The sequence below is a fragment of the Lingula anatina genome, chromosome 2 (genome assembly GCF_051362555.1).
Source record: "Lingula anatina isolate TDL-2025a chromosome 2, LinAna3.0, whole genome shotgun sequence".
Classification (NCBI taxonomy): Eukaryota; Metazoa; Brachiopoda; class Lingulata; order Lingulida; family Lingulidae; genus Lingula; species Lingula anatina.
Genome location: NC_141768.1, coordinates 20,755,207 through 20,769,192, shown reverse-complemented (window position 1 = coordinate 20,769,192; position 13,986 = coordinate 20,755,207). Strand labels below are relative to the sequence as shown.

Below are 13,986 nucleotides of genomic sequence, written 5' to 3'. Positions count from 1 at the left end.
CTTGGACCACTTCATCTACGTTTAAGCATTCACTTGGCGAGTGAAACGAAATATCTTTAAAAATACTGGAAAAATACTTGAATTAACAAAACGCTGCGTCTTACGGAAACCAGCGTATTTATTCAGCGAGAGGAGTAAACTAGAGGTCAAATTAAACTGGTTTCATTAAGCTGATTCGATTTAAACCACATGCTATTTCGAACAGCTTTTTTAGCCGCTCTAATTTCACCGGTGCGGAGTGTTCTATGTTGTATGGCTGAAAATGTCGCTGATCTGCCGGCTGGTGTATTGTATGCTGTTGTGGTCTGGATTGAGAGCAGGGGTAAGTGGATTGTTTTCTGGCACACGTTCTTTTTTCAACAACTTTGATATTTTCACAGTAGTCTCGTATATCGAAGCACGTCTTCACTTCTGCTCATATATAATCTGTTTTCTCGTTAAAATTCTTAATGTATCACGTAAGCAATTTCTCCCCCATCGGATCGTCCATAATTCATTCCAAAGACTTCACAAAAAGACAAAAAGTCTTTATACACATACGTAATCGTTAGAATAACACACGAAAAAAGTTAATAATTACGATGAACAAGTCCTTACGGCGTCTTTATGAAGCGTTGAATCGTAAAAAATGACTGGGGTCCCGCTTAAGGCCCGATAAAACATTTCCTGACAAAAAAATTCAGTTTGGTTTATTAGCACTGTTTCAAAGCTATTTTGTGACTTAAAGTTAACTAAAATGCTTGCATATATAATATGATTCAAATATCTTCTTCGCTAGAGATGGTTGTTACAGTACCATATTTAAACACGTCATTATTTTTCAAATTTGAATACAGACAATTCTAATTTGTCACCTATAATTGGATTGCCCAAGTCACCTATTTTAAAAAGATAAACTATGTCCATTTACACAAAGTGTATTAATCGTAACCTGAGGCGTTGGCTACTGTGTGGTGACCTGATATTTTTTACATAAATTTAGATACTCTGTAGTCCTATCTGTCTGTCCGTCAATCCATCCATCCATCCATCCATCCATCCATCTATATACATGTATATCTCTCTAATTTCCTGTCTCTGTCTATAAATCTATCTTGTGCTTTTTGGTAGTCGATTTAAACTTGTTGAAAAAAAAAACGAAGGGGAATTTATTTTCATTGTGTTTCTTTAAAGGTTAAATATACGGGGTTCCTGTCTCGTTTTCCTTCTTCATATCAATCAAAATGTCCTACACCATTATCTTTAAACCACAACCATTTAACATAAAACAGTAAAACAACGTAACCAGGACATTGCCAGTCGTGTAAATTTGTAAACTTTTTTTTTTTTACAATTTCTATTGCCTCACTCATGCAGCAGGACTTATGCGCATGCCAGGCGAGAAAGTCGGTGGAGACTAATGCTGGTCTTGTAAAAAATTAAATGAAATGAAGTGAAAATTACTAAAAGAATGAAAAATAAAAGCATGAATACTAACTATCTTTTAGGTGGTGAGTTATGAACTGTTAGTACCAAAAATCTGCACACCGTCTTTTTAACATTACCTGACTGCGCTCCTTCCTGGAGGGACAAAATAACCCTGTAAAACGCAAGCCAAAATGCCTATATGAAGTTCTTCTCTTTTAGATTCCATTTCGCCCCCTGCGACTTCATCTTACCAACCTAAGGTCGCACGCGTTGGGGTCGCTTACCCTGGAATACGAGGCTGAAAGCGACATAGCAATTCATTGGTTTTGTACAGAACCAAACCAATTAGGACCCGAGCCCCCGTTAGTGTCAGGTGAGCACAATCTTCCTACTGCGGCACATAAGACATTCACACATTGAATAATATCACGCCTGAAATGTGAATGTGTAGATAATACAAATACACAACTGAAAAAAAACTTACATCTGAACCTATCTAGCACCCACGTTCACATTTAACACATTAACAATCCCATCTAACACAATGCCATGCATTCGCATCTAACACATTCACATCTAACACAATGACGCGTATTCATATCTGATGCATTCACATCCACATTTCACAATGCCATATAGTCATATTTAACACAAAATTGTGCACCATAACAATCTAATGGACCTGTACACCATGTCTTTAAATTACGCTTCTGGCACTAATTCACAGATAGCATTCCAGTAACGTGCACATTGCCACACGTTCATATTTGTTACAATATCACATCTCCAAACACATCTAATATATTATCACATCAGAGCATGCCCTTGTTGTTTCAGCTATCCCCGCTAAAAAGTCGCTCACTACCTACTCAGGGCAATACGGAGCTACCACTCTACAGATAAACAACATAACGTGGCACTATGGAAACGGCGATCACATTCTTGACTGCATGGCCAGGTTTACTGCTCGACAAAACAGACTTCACTACGAACTTCATTTCTCTATAGAACAAAGCGTGTTGTGTCTCACAAAGATCTACCCTCAGGTCAGAGCACAGCAACTCCCGCCTAGAAAGCTTGTGTATCGCAATGGGCAGGATATCATTTTCTCATGCGTGGTAGATTCAGAGGATGGTCTTCCTTTGGACGTCTCCATGTATAGAGTTGTCCAGAAAACGTTTTCCTCCGCTTTCACTGAAGTTTTCCTTCTGGCTAATTCAAGCAGCACGAGTTTGCAATTTGAACCCCTCTCTCGAGCTAAATACTGGAGTGACGCGGATATCGTCAGTAACGCCCGAAGCATCCTAAAAACCAAAGCCCTGCCGGGGAACGTGGTGCGGCACCATTTACAAGTTGTCCTGGCGAACGCGAGCTCACGTGACGCTGGGCTGTACACGTGTCAAATCAAACGATTCCAAGAAGCCAAAGACATGGATGACAGGGACCATCATGAAGACTATTGGATGGACTCAGCCACTGTTGTCCATCAAGAAGGGACACCATCCCCCTTCACGAATACTTTCGTAGTAGCTCAAGCGGATGGGATATCTAACGTTCTGGGGGTACCGCAGAATCGAACAATTTTGGTGGCAAAGGGGAATGTTCTCACGGTAATTTGCCTGGGTTTAGGGAACCCCTGGGTGCGTGTGGGGCTCCGTAAGGACGGAAAAGAGGTGACAGATTCTTTTTATGTGACGTCTGCACAGTTATTGCTTTCCCCGCCGAACTACATGGCTAAGACTGCATACAGCATTAGGTTCCATTCGCCAAAGCCATTGGGCAAATATTCGTGTTGGGCGAAAAATGGCTTGACAGAGGCAACGGACGATTTTGAGTTGGTGGCGCAGTCGAACCCTCCATATCTAGTGCAGGCCTACCCTCAGATGATTCCAATTGACGAAAATAGCACAGATATTAAGGTGTGATAATTTTCCATTTACTCGTTATCCACAACTTATCCTATCTTTTGGCTGCATACGTGTGCACGTGTGTATGAACACGTGTGTGGGATATTCAGCACGTGTCTATAAGTAAGAGCAGAGAGGTTGTAAATATGGAAAAAACTGAACAAGTTGGTGAGGAACAGTATACAATTTGTAGTCAAATATTGTGCAATTTGTATTCGATGATAGCTGCCAAACAAACCGCATTGAGTGCGTCTCGATAACCAAAAGGTTCATTGGTTGGTGTTTTCTGTAGTAATATGGTTCATGGGTCTGAAATTATTAACACAGATCGGGAAATGTTTCCACTGGCCATGCTGTTGAAGTAACATATCTCTTAAAATAACTTTGAGACCAATTATCCTTGGACAAATATGATACATTGCGTCATCGTCTTATATTGCTAAAATTAATTTTTTCCACTGTTACAGATCAACTTTACCTGTGAAGTTAACGGACTACCTCTGCCAGAAAGAATTGAAATATTTTACCACGACCACGAACACGACTACGGTCAAGTGGAACTTGTGCATTTACCCGCTGACAGCTACAGAGTTCGTCGCGTACGTATCCATGGAATGAACGCCACGGACGCAGACGGATGGCCCCAGGCGATTGAAAAAATCGTAGCTGACGTCAGCATACAGATTGATCGTCTGCCACCGATGATTGATTCGATTGGCTGCCAGGTCAACATGTTTTATGCAGCGTTCGTGTTTTTAAAATATTCTCAGCAGCTTTCTAACCATCTGCAATATGAGCCAGGGGCTGAAATTATGGGCTAATGGTAAGCAGTTTTATCCGACTTAAGTTTGACCATTGCTGTCGATAGGTGTTTACTTCCTTACTTAATCAGCCTCTGGGATTCCTTCAAAATCTCTATATTATATACACTCGACCGAAAAAGTTAGGGAACATGAAATTGATTTTCAATGATAATAAAAAAACTATGTAATGTAGTAATAAAATCTTCAGTGTATATAAAACTGTAACGAATGATGGGTGCACTATGCATCGATATTTGGTTAAAAGAATTACCTAAGCTCATATGGTCGAATTATCTTGGTCGAGCGTATAAACAGAAAATATCGCCATCTAACCTGCAAATAGGTAAAAAGTATGGTCATGGACATAAGGTAATTTGTAAACTTTTTTCTTTTAGTTCAATTCCCTTTAGATTTTCGAAAGGAATTTCGGAGCCATATTTGAATTCCTTTTAACCATTCAATTTTTTTTGCAATTTTTTCAATACCACACAGTTGATTAACCTTTTTTCCATCCTCACGCTTTCTGACAGAAGGCAGTGCACTTGGAGTGAGGTTTAATTTCCTCTTACGCCCCCGGAAGCGTTTGCCCGGAGTGCGGCGTTAATTTACCTTCTTAACGAGGAAAATGTAAAAAAAATCTATAGGCAAGCTCTTTTTCTGTAATGGTGGAGCGACAAGAATTTTGGAAATGATACCAGTAACTTTCTTGGGGATGCAGATTTTTCAGCGAGGTAAATGATAACTTACTCGGGATTTAAGCTGTATAAAGGCTACGTCCAGCTGTCAGCAAACAGATAGATTACCTTTACTCTGAGGTATTCAGGGGAATCACTGTTATTTCTCAGTGAAACTAGCCACAAACTAATTTTTGAAGACTTTATATCTCGGGGTTTAAAAACCAAACATGTGCAATAAATATTTTCCAAATGTTACTAAAAAGATTACATTATAACGATAGTGAATGCAGACTAAGGCTGAGTATATGAGTATAACAACGTTTTATTCAGTCAAGAGAGCTAAATGAGACAAAACCAAGCACTTTCATCCTTGTGCTGCACGTCACAGTAGAAATTGTCCGTTATTTTATATTCACTTAGCTTTACTCGTGAAAAATCCTGCCCGCCCACCCCCTTAGCAAACTCTTTGAGCCGACAGTGTGCCTCTGCTCGTAAAAAAGACTTTTTAGATTAGATCAAACCCATGCCAGAAATACATATCAGGTGTTATGTTCATCAAAAGTTTACGGGTAAAACTAGTTACATTTACATTTGCCTATTTCAAAGGAAGAAGGAGAGACGATTTTATTCTTTTAAAACGCCAGCACAAATGTTTTATTTATGGTTTAGATTTCACAGCTTCTCGTGAACACCGCATCTTATGTCAGGTTGTGAAGAAAAGAGAAGTTTTGCAACCTAACTGAAGAAAGTAAACAATAAAATAATGAAGAAGGCGTTCGCATTAGAAATTAAAATCTATGGAGTAAGGGTAAACAGACGCCAGCGTACGCGCACAAACGCACTAATATTGAAAGAAAATTGTGCTTGATTTTTTTTTCTCATTTTGGCTTGTTTTTTTAATGTCTTTTATTTCAAGTAGAAAACCAAATATTCTGAGTGCAAACAAATCTTTCATTTCTGGAAAGTCAACTCAGGCTCACCAGATCTCTTGTCATAGGTCACCTGAACTCGAACACGGGTCATTAAGGGGTGACACACAGGTCATCATGGTCAAGAAGTGGTCAGCCTCATTAGCGTTTGATCTATCAGAAAAAAATCATCTGAAATCTCTTCACGACTGACGTTTGTGTATTAATTAGTCACTTTTAAAATAGTTGTTTTTATGGGTTTTTGAAAAATTATCTTATGCACAATACAACAGGTTTTATGTTAAATATTTAAATAGTTCTATTTTCAGCAACATCTATGCAAGATCCTTTAGAAACTGGCATTTGCACTTTTACGTTTTGTGAATCCATGCACTCGATTCATATTACGCCACAGTGCCAAAAATGTGGCATCAACAATTATGAAATACTAGTTTTCCAATAACAGGGGCAAATTTACAATAAAACTATAACAATATAGGTTGTGCCACACCTGTGAAAATTTGTTCGAATTACATTATATTCGCAATGCCATTGGGTGTACATGTAGGTGACTGACAAACTTTAAGGTTTTGTTGGAATTCGGAGGTATCACTACGTTTTCAGTCCTTGACAATACACTGTATTTTACTGATGATCAAATCTGCAATTATATGAGACCCCCAAATCTGCAATGATAAGGCATTCGTTTATTGTAGTACAGTTTTCAGAGTCTTAATTTGAAACAGGGTTTTATCCTAGCCCTTTTGTTGAATGTGGACTTCGGAACTTCTCTTACCGTTATTGGACAGCAGCGTACAGTTATGAAGTGTTAAGTTTTTATTGCTTATAGTAGTTAGTTTTTAACATGTGTAACTTGTATATACTGATAATCTTTTACCACCTACTGTGCAACGATAAATATATGAAATAAAACAGTGGCTTAATATTTTAATACATTAGTTTATTGAATTCTTTTCAACATCATAATTTCAAATATGAATACACTTATTCAGGTGGGAATTAATTGGTAAATATATGCACCTTTATAGGACATAACAACAACAACAAAGAGTATTGCAATACTTCATATAATGGTTAATTCCTATAGAAATCTAAATCACATTAGTCACTAGCCTACAAGATTACACATTACACTGCCTCATGATCAATAGCAATCATCATGACAGATTAGTAAACACCCTGTTATTGTTCAAATGTGCATGCACCAAGTTTTGATTACTTTGAGGAATAAAGAGTATCAGGCATTCTTGAATGGGACTCCATAGTGCAAAAAATCAGTAAGTTTTGTAAAACTGCCCCCCAATTCAAACATTGGGGTAGCTGACAAGTGTTAAATTGGCACTGTCTTAAATCCATCATATCATTTAATGAGTCATGTTGCCATGGCGCCAAAGCCTACTGTTTTTAAAATGCAAGAATGCAACTTAGATAGAAATATTTGATCACACCACAGCTAATGAATAAAAAGTTGGGTAAATGTTTACAATTTATAAAACATAAAATAACAATAATTTCCTTCTATATAAACACAGGAAAAAAAGAAATAAACTTAAAGAATTGTGGATATGTTACGAAGACTCAGATCATTCACTGATATTTTTGAAGGCATATGTTTACAATTTACTGTATTAAAGATAGAATAAAATAATTTTGTTGTATATAATCAACAAAAGAATAAATTGGAATGAACTTGAAGAATTGTGGATGTGTTACAAAGACTCAGATCATTCATTGATTTTTATTATTTTTGAGGGAAGGGGGTTGTGCCTCAGTGGATGTTCTTTAACTTTTTAACATTAAATACTTTTTAACATTAGATAAGTCTGAGCAAAGTGCGGGGGAGATGAGTTAAAAGCATGTGCGCTACTCCCCCACACCACTATAAAATAGAACATAAATCGATAAATAACAAATTAATAATAATAATAAATTAATAAATAAACTCCTGGGCCTGGTAGTCAGAGACCGGTTCCCATACCTAGATCAATCTAATAGGATTGATCCACCTCCAAGGAGTTTCTTGCTATATTGCTTTCAGCTTAAGATGCTTAGATGTCTGGTACACCTACTAAAGCTGCTAAACAATAATTAATTACCCCCTAGTAGCTTCAGGAGGCATGACAGACATCTAAGCTGCTTAAGTTGATTGCAATTTAGCTAGAATCCCCTCGGAGATAGATCGATCCACAATTAGTACGACAGGGTCTGGGAATGGTCCCACAGATAACTGATCAAGTGTCTTTCACTGCCTTGTAATAACATGATTGACAGTGACAAAGGCAATGCAAAGTCCAGCCCACAGCAGAACTAAGATGAACCAAATGGGATGCTTGAAAGGCGATTTGTGTTTATTAGCTATGTGTGGTCCGAGAGTAGTAGACATTTGCTTTCTAGAGTAGTATGCTAAACACACTGGAATCACATACTGGATGCCTGCTCCAGCATATGACCCAGTTATACTGACAAGGAACCCAACGTTATCTGTGACCAGTGCTACAACTATAGGGGGCAGTATAGTCACAAGAGGAAAGACAAGTTTGTCCACTGCCCAAGGATATGGCCTTCGTGGTCTGTGGCACAATGTTTTCAAATTGTTCCTTAATGTTATAGCTATAATAGGAAAACTTGTGCTGAGGGTAAACACCGGAAAAAGTGCTAAGAAATACTGTATGAATACAACATTAGTCACACTGTCTTTAGGGTCACAGCTTGCTTGAAAATTCAGAGTGTACAAATCCTCAAAGTGATTTCCTGAGAAGCAATATATCCCTGTAAACGACAACAATGCATAAAAACATAGGATTAGTGAGTAGTCGGAGGCAAATAGCAGTGTCAATCTAGACTTGTCTCGGATTGGTGCCACAAGTGATGGTAGAGAATGATGGCACATAAAAGAGTAGACACAGACACCAAATAAGTTTGGAAGTCCACTGAAATCTGCTACCACAGGGTGACCTTCACCTTTCCCCTCAGCCAATCGGATAATAGCCAACACTATCATCATACCAAAGGCTGAAAACAGAAAGATAAACACTGCTTTATAACCAGTACTTAGGCTTAAGAGTTTCTTACACAAATTATAACTTTAATCACTGTTACAGAATTTAACAAAACATAAATTCTAAAAAAATATTAACAAAGCCAATATCAATACTTTTACGTAACAGTATGCTGTTTTACAAATTTTGTGTCAAGAATAACAGACATTAAAAAAAAAAAACCTTGTCCCTCAAAATGCACATAAAACATTATATACAGGATGTCAAAACCCTGCAAAGTTAATCATTGTCAATGCCACACTTCCAACAGAATTAACCCCCACCCACCCACCCACCCACACCTAAACAATGACCCAAGTCAAACCAAACCAATCATTACAACCCTGCTTAATCCCAATCTGCCTTACCTAACCACCTAAACCCAGTGGTCACAATCTGAAGCAGCATAGTCTTTTGAACATTGAAGAATGTAAATGGTCCAAGTAAAACAGCAAAAGCTGCCTGAAAATTAAAAAAATAATAATAAATGAAATTACCCACTTCTTACATGTTTGTAGCACTATCTATTAAAAAAAGTCTCCAAATCTTTCAGAAACATGCTGTAATGAGAAGATTGACAAAGAATAAACAAATTTTCTTGGACAAGACATCACTTACCACGAAAACTCTATATGCATTCATCCGGGATATTTTCCATGTGTTTCCTCCCCAGCAGAGTTCATCATCAGGCACAGTGGCATTACATGACAAATTGGCTGGTCTGTAAACACTGATGGAAAAGTGATAGCAATTATTTACTGTGACAGTGAAAAACTGCATGAGAAACTGAGAAATCAGTCTACATCTAAAACATATTCAGGATTCAACAAACAAACCAAATATCCAAACAACACTTTTATATTGTCTACTAAAAACAGATACTACATGTACATAACCAAGGCTCTTCTTATCCTGACAACTGGTGCAGAAATTTGAATACATCTTTTAACAAAACATACAGCAACCATCTGTCTGTTAATAGTAACTAATGTCTGTTAATAGTAACTAATGTTGGGACAAATTAAAGACATACATGTAGTGCATGTTATTTCCTCTTTATATAAATATATCCGAAATCACCAAGGTAAACCCTATAAAAACTTCAATCATTCTATAAACCAGTTTGCTGTGATCATATGCTGCATTCCACTTGTGTTTGATGTGACAATGAGGGTTACCTGCACGTCCTTGATGTGACTGTGCAGATTATATAATGTGTTTCATGTCATTATACATGTGGCAATACATTCAACACACAAATAAGTCAGAATGCATTGTACAAAACAGGTAAAAAATCCCTGAAGACCTTTCAAGTCATGCCATTTCCATTCTAATCTCTGGTTTACATCAATTCTACTCTGGGGTATATGTCCCTGTAGCATTTGTTATTTGTATTACCCCAACACCTTTTATTTCACCAAGTCAAAGATGAAGTGGAGAAAAATATAGTAATGGAAATATTTTCTTTTACTTAATCTAAGCCAGAGAACAGCATCTAAGCCACAGAAGAGCATCTAAGACAGCTGATAAAATATTTACAGTAATTGCAATCTACACACACACCCACACCTACCAGGCTACATCTCTCATGGATTTTGGCACTGCAGCAGCATAGATGGCCAAGTCCCCATACAGATAAATGGCTATAATCACATAGAAAGCCAGCACCCCAACTACCAAAAAAAAAAAGCATTTTACTAGTAAACCCTGGATAATTATGAAAAATAAATTACATAACATCCCCAAACACAGGGTAAAATAAAAGGTTGAATGGTCCCATTATCCAATTCTCAAGAAGAATACTGGATCATTAAACTTTATCTTGTCAGAATATAACAAGTCGCAATGCTACTCATAACTTAAAATTTGTACCATTCAAATAAACAATTAAATGTATATTATGTTTGTGTGTGTGCTTTTGGGTGTGAGATCAAGCCAAAGATCACTTATACTTAAAAAACTGAAAAGTAAACATTCCTTTTTAAATTGATGATCACTGGTGATCAAAAAAAACCTGAATTGTACTAATGCTTGCACAAGTGAAAATGTGATATCGCATTGACCGAAAATGTTCTTACTTCTATGGAAAAACATTGATGCCATCTTCCCCTGAAAAAAAATGAGCAAACTGTAAATATAACATGACCAAAAAAGAAAGCCTTCACTTTCAGGGATAACAATAATGCTTTTAGCATGCACTGAATACTGTTTACAATCCAGAACATATACTTGAGTTTGACAGACATTTTACATATTTTAGTAATGTGACAAAATATATACAATGCTGTCATAACAATAAATACTGACCATCTCCACTCTCTCTGTAATGTCATAAAAGTCTGCTTTAGTTTGATTGGGCTTGGCACCACCTTCTGGGAGAATAAAGAAATAATCAGTTGAGGATGTGAAAGTGAAAACAGACTTTGTGGTCAAAAGCTTGCTTATGCCTAAGTTAAATCTATTAGTTATAGCACTAATTGACTATACTGTATGTCAATGAATCATTATAATAAAACTCTCAAGATAAATATTTTAAACAAAATATCAAAGTACATAAATATATTTCACTTTAAATATCTTATATCATCTATACTATGGTATACTATGGTTTTTTTTAAGTGTTAATATTAATCAACATCAAAAGCAACTGACAAAATTGAAACCACCCCAAAATCACACCTAATGCAATATTGCATTCAGTGACCTACCATCAACATGAGGACTGAGCAGTGGCTTCGACTCTTCCTCATCTGCCACCTCATCATTATCCTCACAACCATCATCATCATCATCATCATCGAAGAGTTGGCCACTGTCAGTCAGTGCATGAGATGGGTTCACCACTACTTTCTACACAAAGTTAGTAAAGAAACATTTGTACTCTAAAAAAAGACATTTTAGACACCACAAGCACACAATAAGAGACAATCTCGTCTATGAAGGTGCATCAAGTCAAAGTGGGTTAAGAAGTGTGATATGATCAATACGCATATGCTGTAGATTCAGTTTAGCAGTCTTTGGCATGTGAGTGGTGCTATGCCATTCAAAAAAAAAAAAAAATTTGGAAACTTTTTCTCTTTTTTTTTATTTTTTTATTTTATTTTATTTTTTTGCAAAGCGCATCCTGATCATGAAATGAAATCAATATCATGAAAATGATGAAAGTTGCATGTTTCTTGACCCACTTTCATTTGACGAAAATAAATAAATAAATAAACAAATAAATAAATAAATAGTAAAGGGGACCCTATGCCAACAAACAATCATTCTCAAGCCTACCTACCATTGATTAATGACAACAAAGGTTTTCTTTCACTTTCATCAGATGGATTATCTATTTCCTGATATATTGTTTCTTCCTTTATTTTTCCACTCTGAAACATTCATACCATCTGTGGTGATTCTCTTTTATGTGTTTGCTGCCAGAATTGGTTAAGTAATAATTAGTTATCTGGGCTCTTAAAATGCTTATGACATGTAAATGCAGCAAAACAGTTTCATTAACATTTAAGGGCTTGGTTTTTCATGCTAATGAAATGCATTCTTACCCTTAAAATTATATGTCTAAAAGTCTGATCTTCTACCTATTAATGCAAGTGCTATGCACAACTAAATCAAAAATTTCTCAAAACTTCACAACATACTCATTAGCTGTTACTTGCAATAACATGTTATTATTCAAGCAAAGTTGTAACTCTCGTTGCATTCATCATGGGTACTTAATTTCATTCATGATGTTGGTGAACATGAAGTAACAACAAAATGCTAAACATCAACACTTTAAGTCTAACAATCAACATTTTAAGTCAAACAAATGTTAGGTAAAATAGCAAGCTGAACATTAAGTATGCAATACATACTCGCTTTAAGCTTTGTAACTTTTTCCACCTAATTCTTGCATTAGCTGCTGCCATGGCCTCAATCACAAATGTCACAGTTAGATAACTGTAAAATTAAATGCAAGTATGTACAGTAAATTACATATCATGTTCTTGTTAGTATATATACAAGAGGCAGACAATGTATATAAAATATGCATATAATACCAGTATAGATGCATACATACATGTATATGCGTATGAGATTGTTTCAGCATTCATCTATTACAAATAAGAAGGAAATTGTAAACTAGCAGACATAGAAAATATTGTTTTGTGACACAGGAATGGGAAATTTGCTTGATTTTCTAATTATTTTGTTATTATTATTATTGACACAATTATTATTATCTTTTTTTTTGGGGGGGGGGGGGAGGGAGGTGGAGGGAGAGAGAAGTGGGATTAATTTCAAAGCTCAACTTAAAAGGGAGGAGGAGATACATGGTCCCCTGTGCCCTCCCCCTCCAAATCTGCTGTTTATATGTTAACTCGTCAATGCATAAGGTCTGTTACAATCTTACCTTGTAAATGCCAGAAAGACCACCATGATAAGACTAAGCAGCCACCCTGCACCACTGAATGCTTTCGGCATTGTCAAAGCACCTGTTCCAACTATCAAGTTGAACACATACACCAAGCCCACCTAGAACAAATGGACACCAGCTTCATGATAACTTCAATGTGTTTGCAGTGTAAATTACTGATGTAGTGGTAACAGTCGATCATTATATAGTGACACATAAATTGAACACCTCCAGAAAAATGAAATAAATAAAATACAAAATACATGACAACATGTTTCACAAACTGTTCAACTGTACCATTTAAAATTAATATTTCAAACTGACTCAGACTAGCTGTAATTGGAGAACTTTAAAGGCCCTCTCGAATAATAATAATAATAATAATATAAATTCGGTTGTTTAATAAATACAATTGCAAAAGGATAAAATATCACAACTTACTGCGGGCGAATACAAAGTCCCGGTATCTGTGACATCCCCAGCCATTATTTTACTTCGGTGGTCCCTAGATTCAAGAAACTAAGTCAAGGGTCAAGTCCCTCCCCTCACACTGATGTATTAACGTGCCGGTAGGTAGCCTGGACGTTGCACCTTTCTATCGGCTGATACTTTCCCAACTCACCTCACTACTGTATGTGTGCAATTTACTCTTACATACTGTATATTTAACAATTAAAATGGATAATCTTCCCCGTTTCTGTTCATCATGTGTCAGCTCGTCAGGTCCTCATGACCAACGTGGCACGCTTAAGCCATGCTAAAATAATAACATTTTCTTTTCTTTTGCTGCTAAAGAATTGAAAATAAGTAATATTTAAGTTAA

General features: G+C 36.5%; 2 protein-coding genes across 7 annotated transcripts; one reads left to right on the top strand and one right to left on the bottom strand.

The window, feature by feature from the left end:
- The first annotated feature begins 262 nt into the window (after positions 1-262).
- LOC147763467 (uncharacterized) lies at positions 263-7,652 on the top strand. Its single transcript, XM_087003119.1, has 4 exons — positions 263-322; positions 1,627-1,780; positions 2,245-3,326; positions 3,782-7,652. The coding sequence occupies exons 1-4, from the start codon at positions 263-265 to the stop codon at positions 4,133-4,135; spliced, it is 1,650 nt and encodes a 549-aa protein (XP_086859245.1). The 3' UTR covers positions 4,136-7,652.
- Positions 6,643-13,929, bottom strand: LOC106156714 (putative sodium-coupled neutral amino acid transporter 12). Of its 6 annotated transcripts, none has more exons than XM_087004121.1 (10): positions 13,605-13,929; positions 13,161-13,282; positions 12,622-12,706; positions 11,470-11,611; positions 11,069-11,130; positions 10,840-10,870; positions 10,335-10,434; positions 9,380-9,491; positions 9,130-9,223; positions 6,643-8,735 (listed from the first exon to the last, which is right to left on the bottom strand). In XM_087004121.1, the coding sequence occupies exons 1-10, from the start codon at positions 13,647-13,649 to the stop codon at positions 7,966-7,968; spliced, it is 1,563 nt and encodes a 520-aa protein (XP_086860247.1). In that variant the 5' UTR covers positions 13,650-13,929; the 3' UTR covers positions 6,643-7,965. The 6 variants fall into 6 exon arrangements, with proteins under 6 accessions (XP_086860247.1, XP_013387562.2, XP_086860248.1 ...); XM_013532108.2 differs by lacking the exon at positions 11,470-11,611 and adding an exon at positions 12,045-12,135 and having other exon boundaries at positions 11,069-11,133; positions 13,605-13,928; XM_087004122.1 differs by lacking the exon at positions 11,470-11,611 and adding an exon at positions 12,045-12,135 and having other exon boundaries at positions 13,605-13,928.
- Positions 13,930-13,986: the final 57 nt, after the last annotated feature.

Coding starts and splice junctions, on each gene's coding strand:
- LOC147763467 (XM_087003119.1), top strand. CDS start 263: ATGTCGCTGATCTGCCGGCTGGTGTATTGTATGCTGTTGTGGTCTGGA. Junction 323..1,626: donor GGTCTGGATTGAGAGCAGGG/GTAAGTGGATTG, acceptor CTTCTCTTTTAG/ATTCCATTTCGCCCCCTGCG. Junction 3,327..3,781: donor AAAATAGCACAGATATTAAG/GTGTGATAATTT, acceptor CCACTGTTACAG/ATCAACTTTACCTGTGAAGT.
- LOC106156714 (XM_013532107.2), bottom strand. CDS start 13,649: ATGGCTGGGGATGTCACAGATACCGGGACTTTGTATTCGCCCGCA. Junction 9,224..9,379: donor ATGCATATAGAGTTTTCGTG/GTAAGTGATGTC, acceptor TTTAATTTTCAG/GCAGCTTTTGCTGTTTTACT. Junction 8,736..9,129: donor CACTGGGTTTAGGTGGTTAG/GTAAGGCAGATT, acceptor TTCTGTTTTCAG/CCTTTGGTATGATGATAGTG.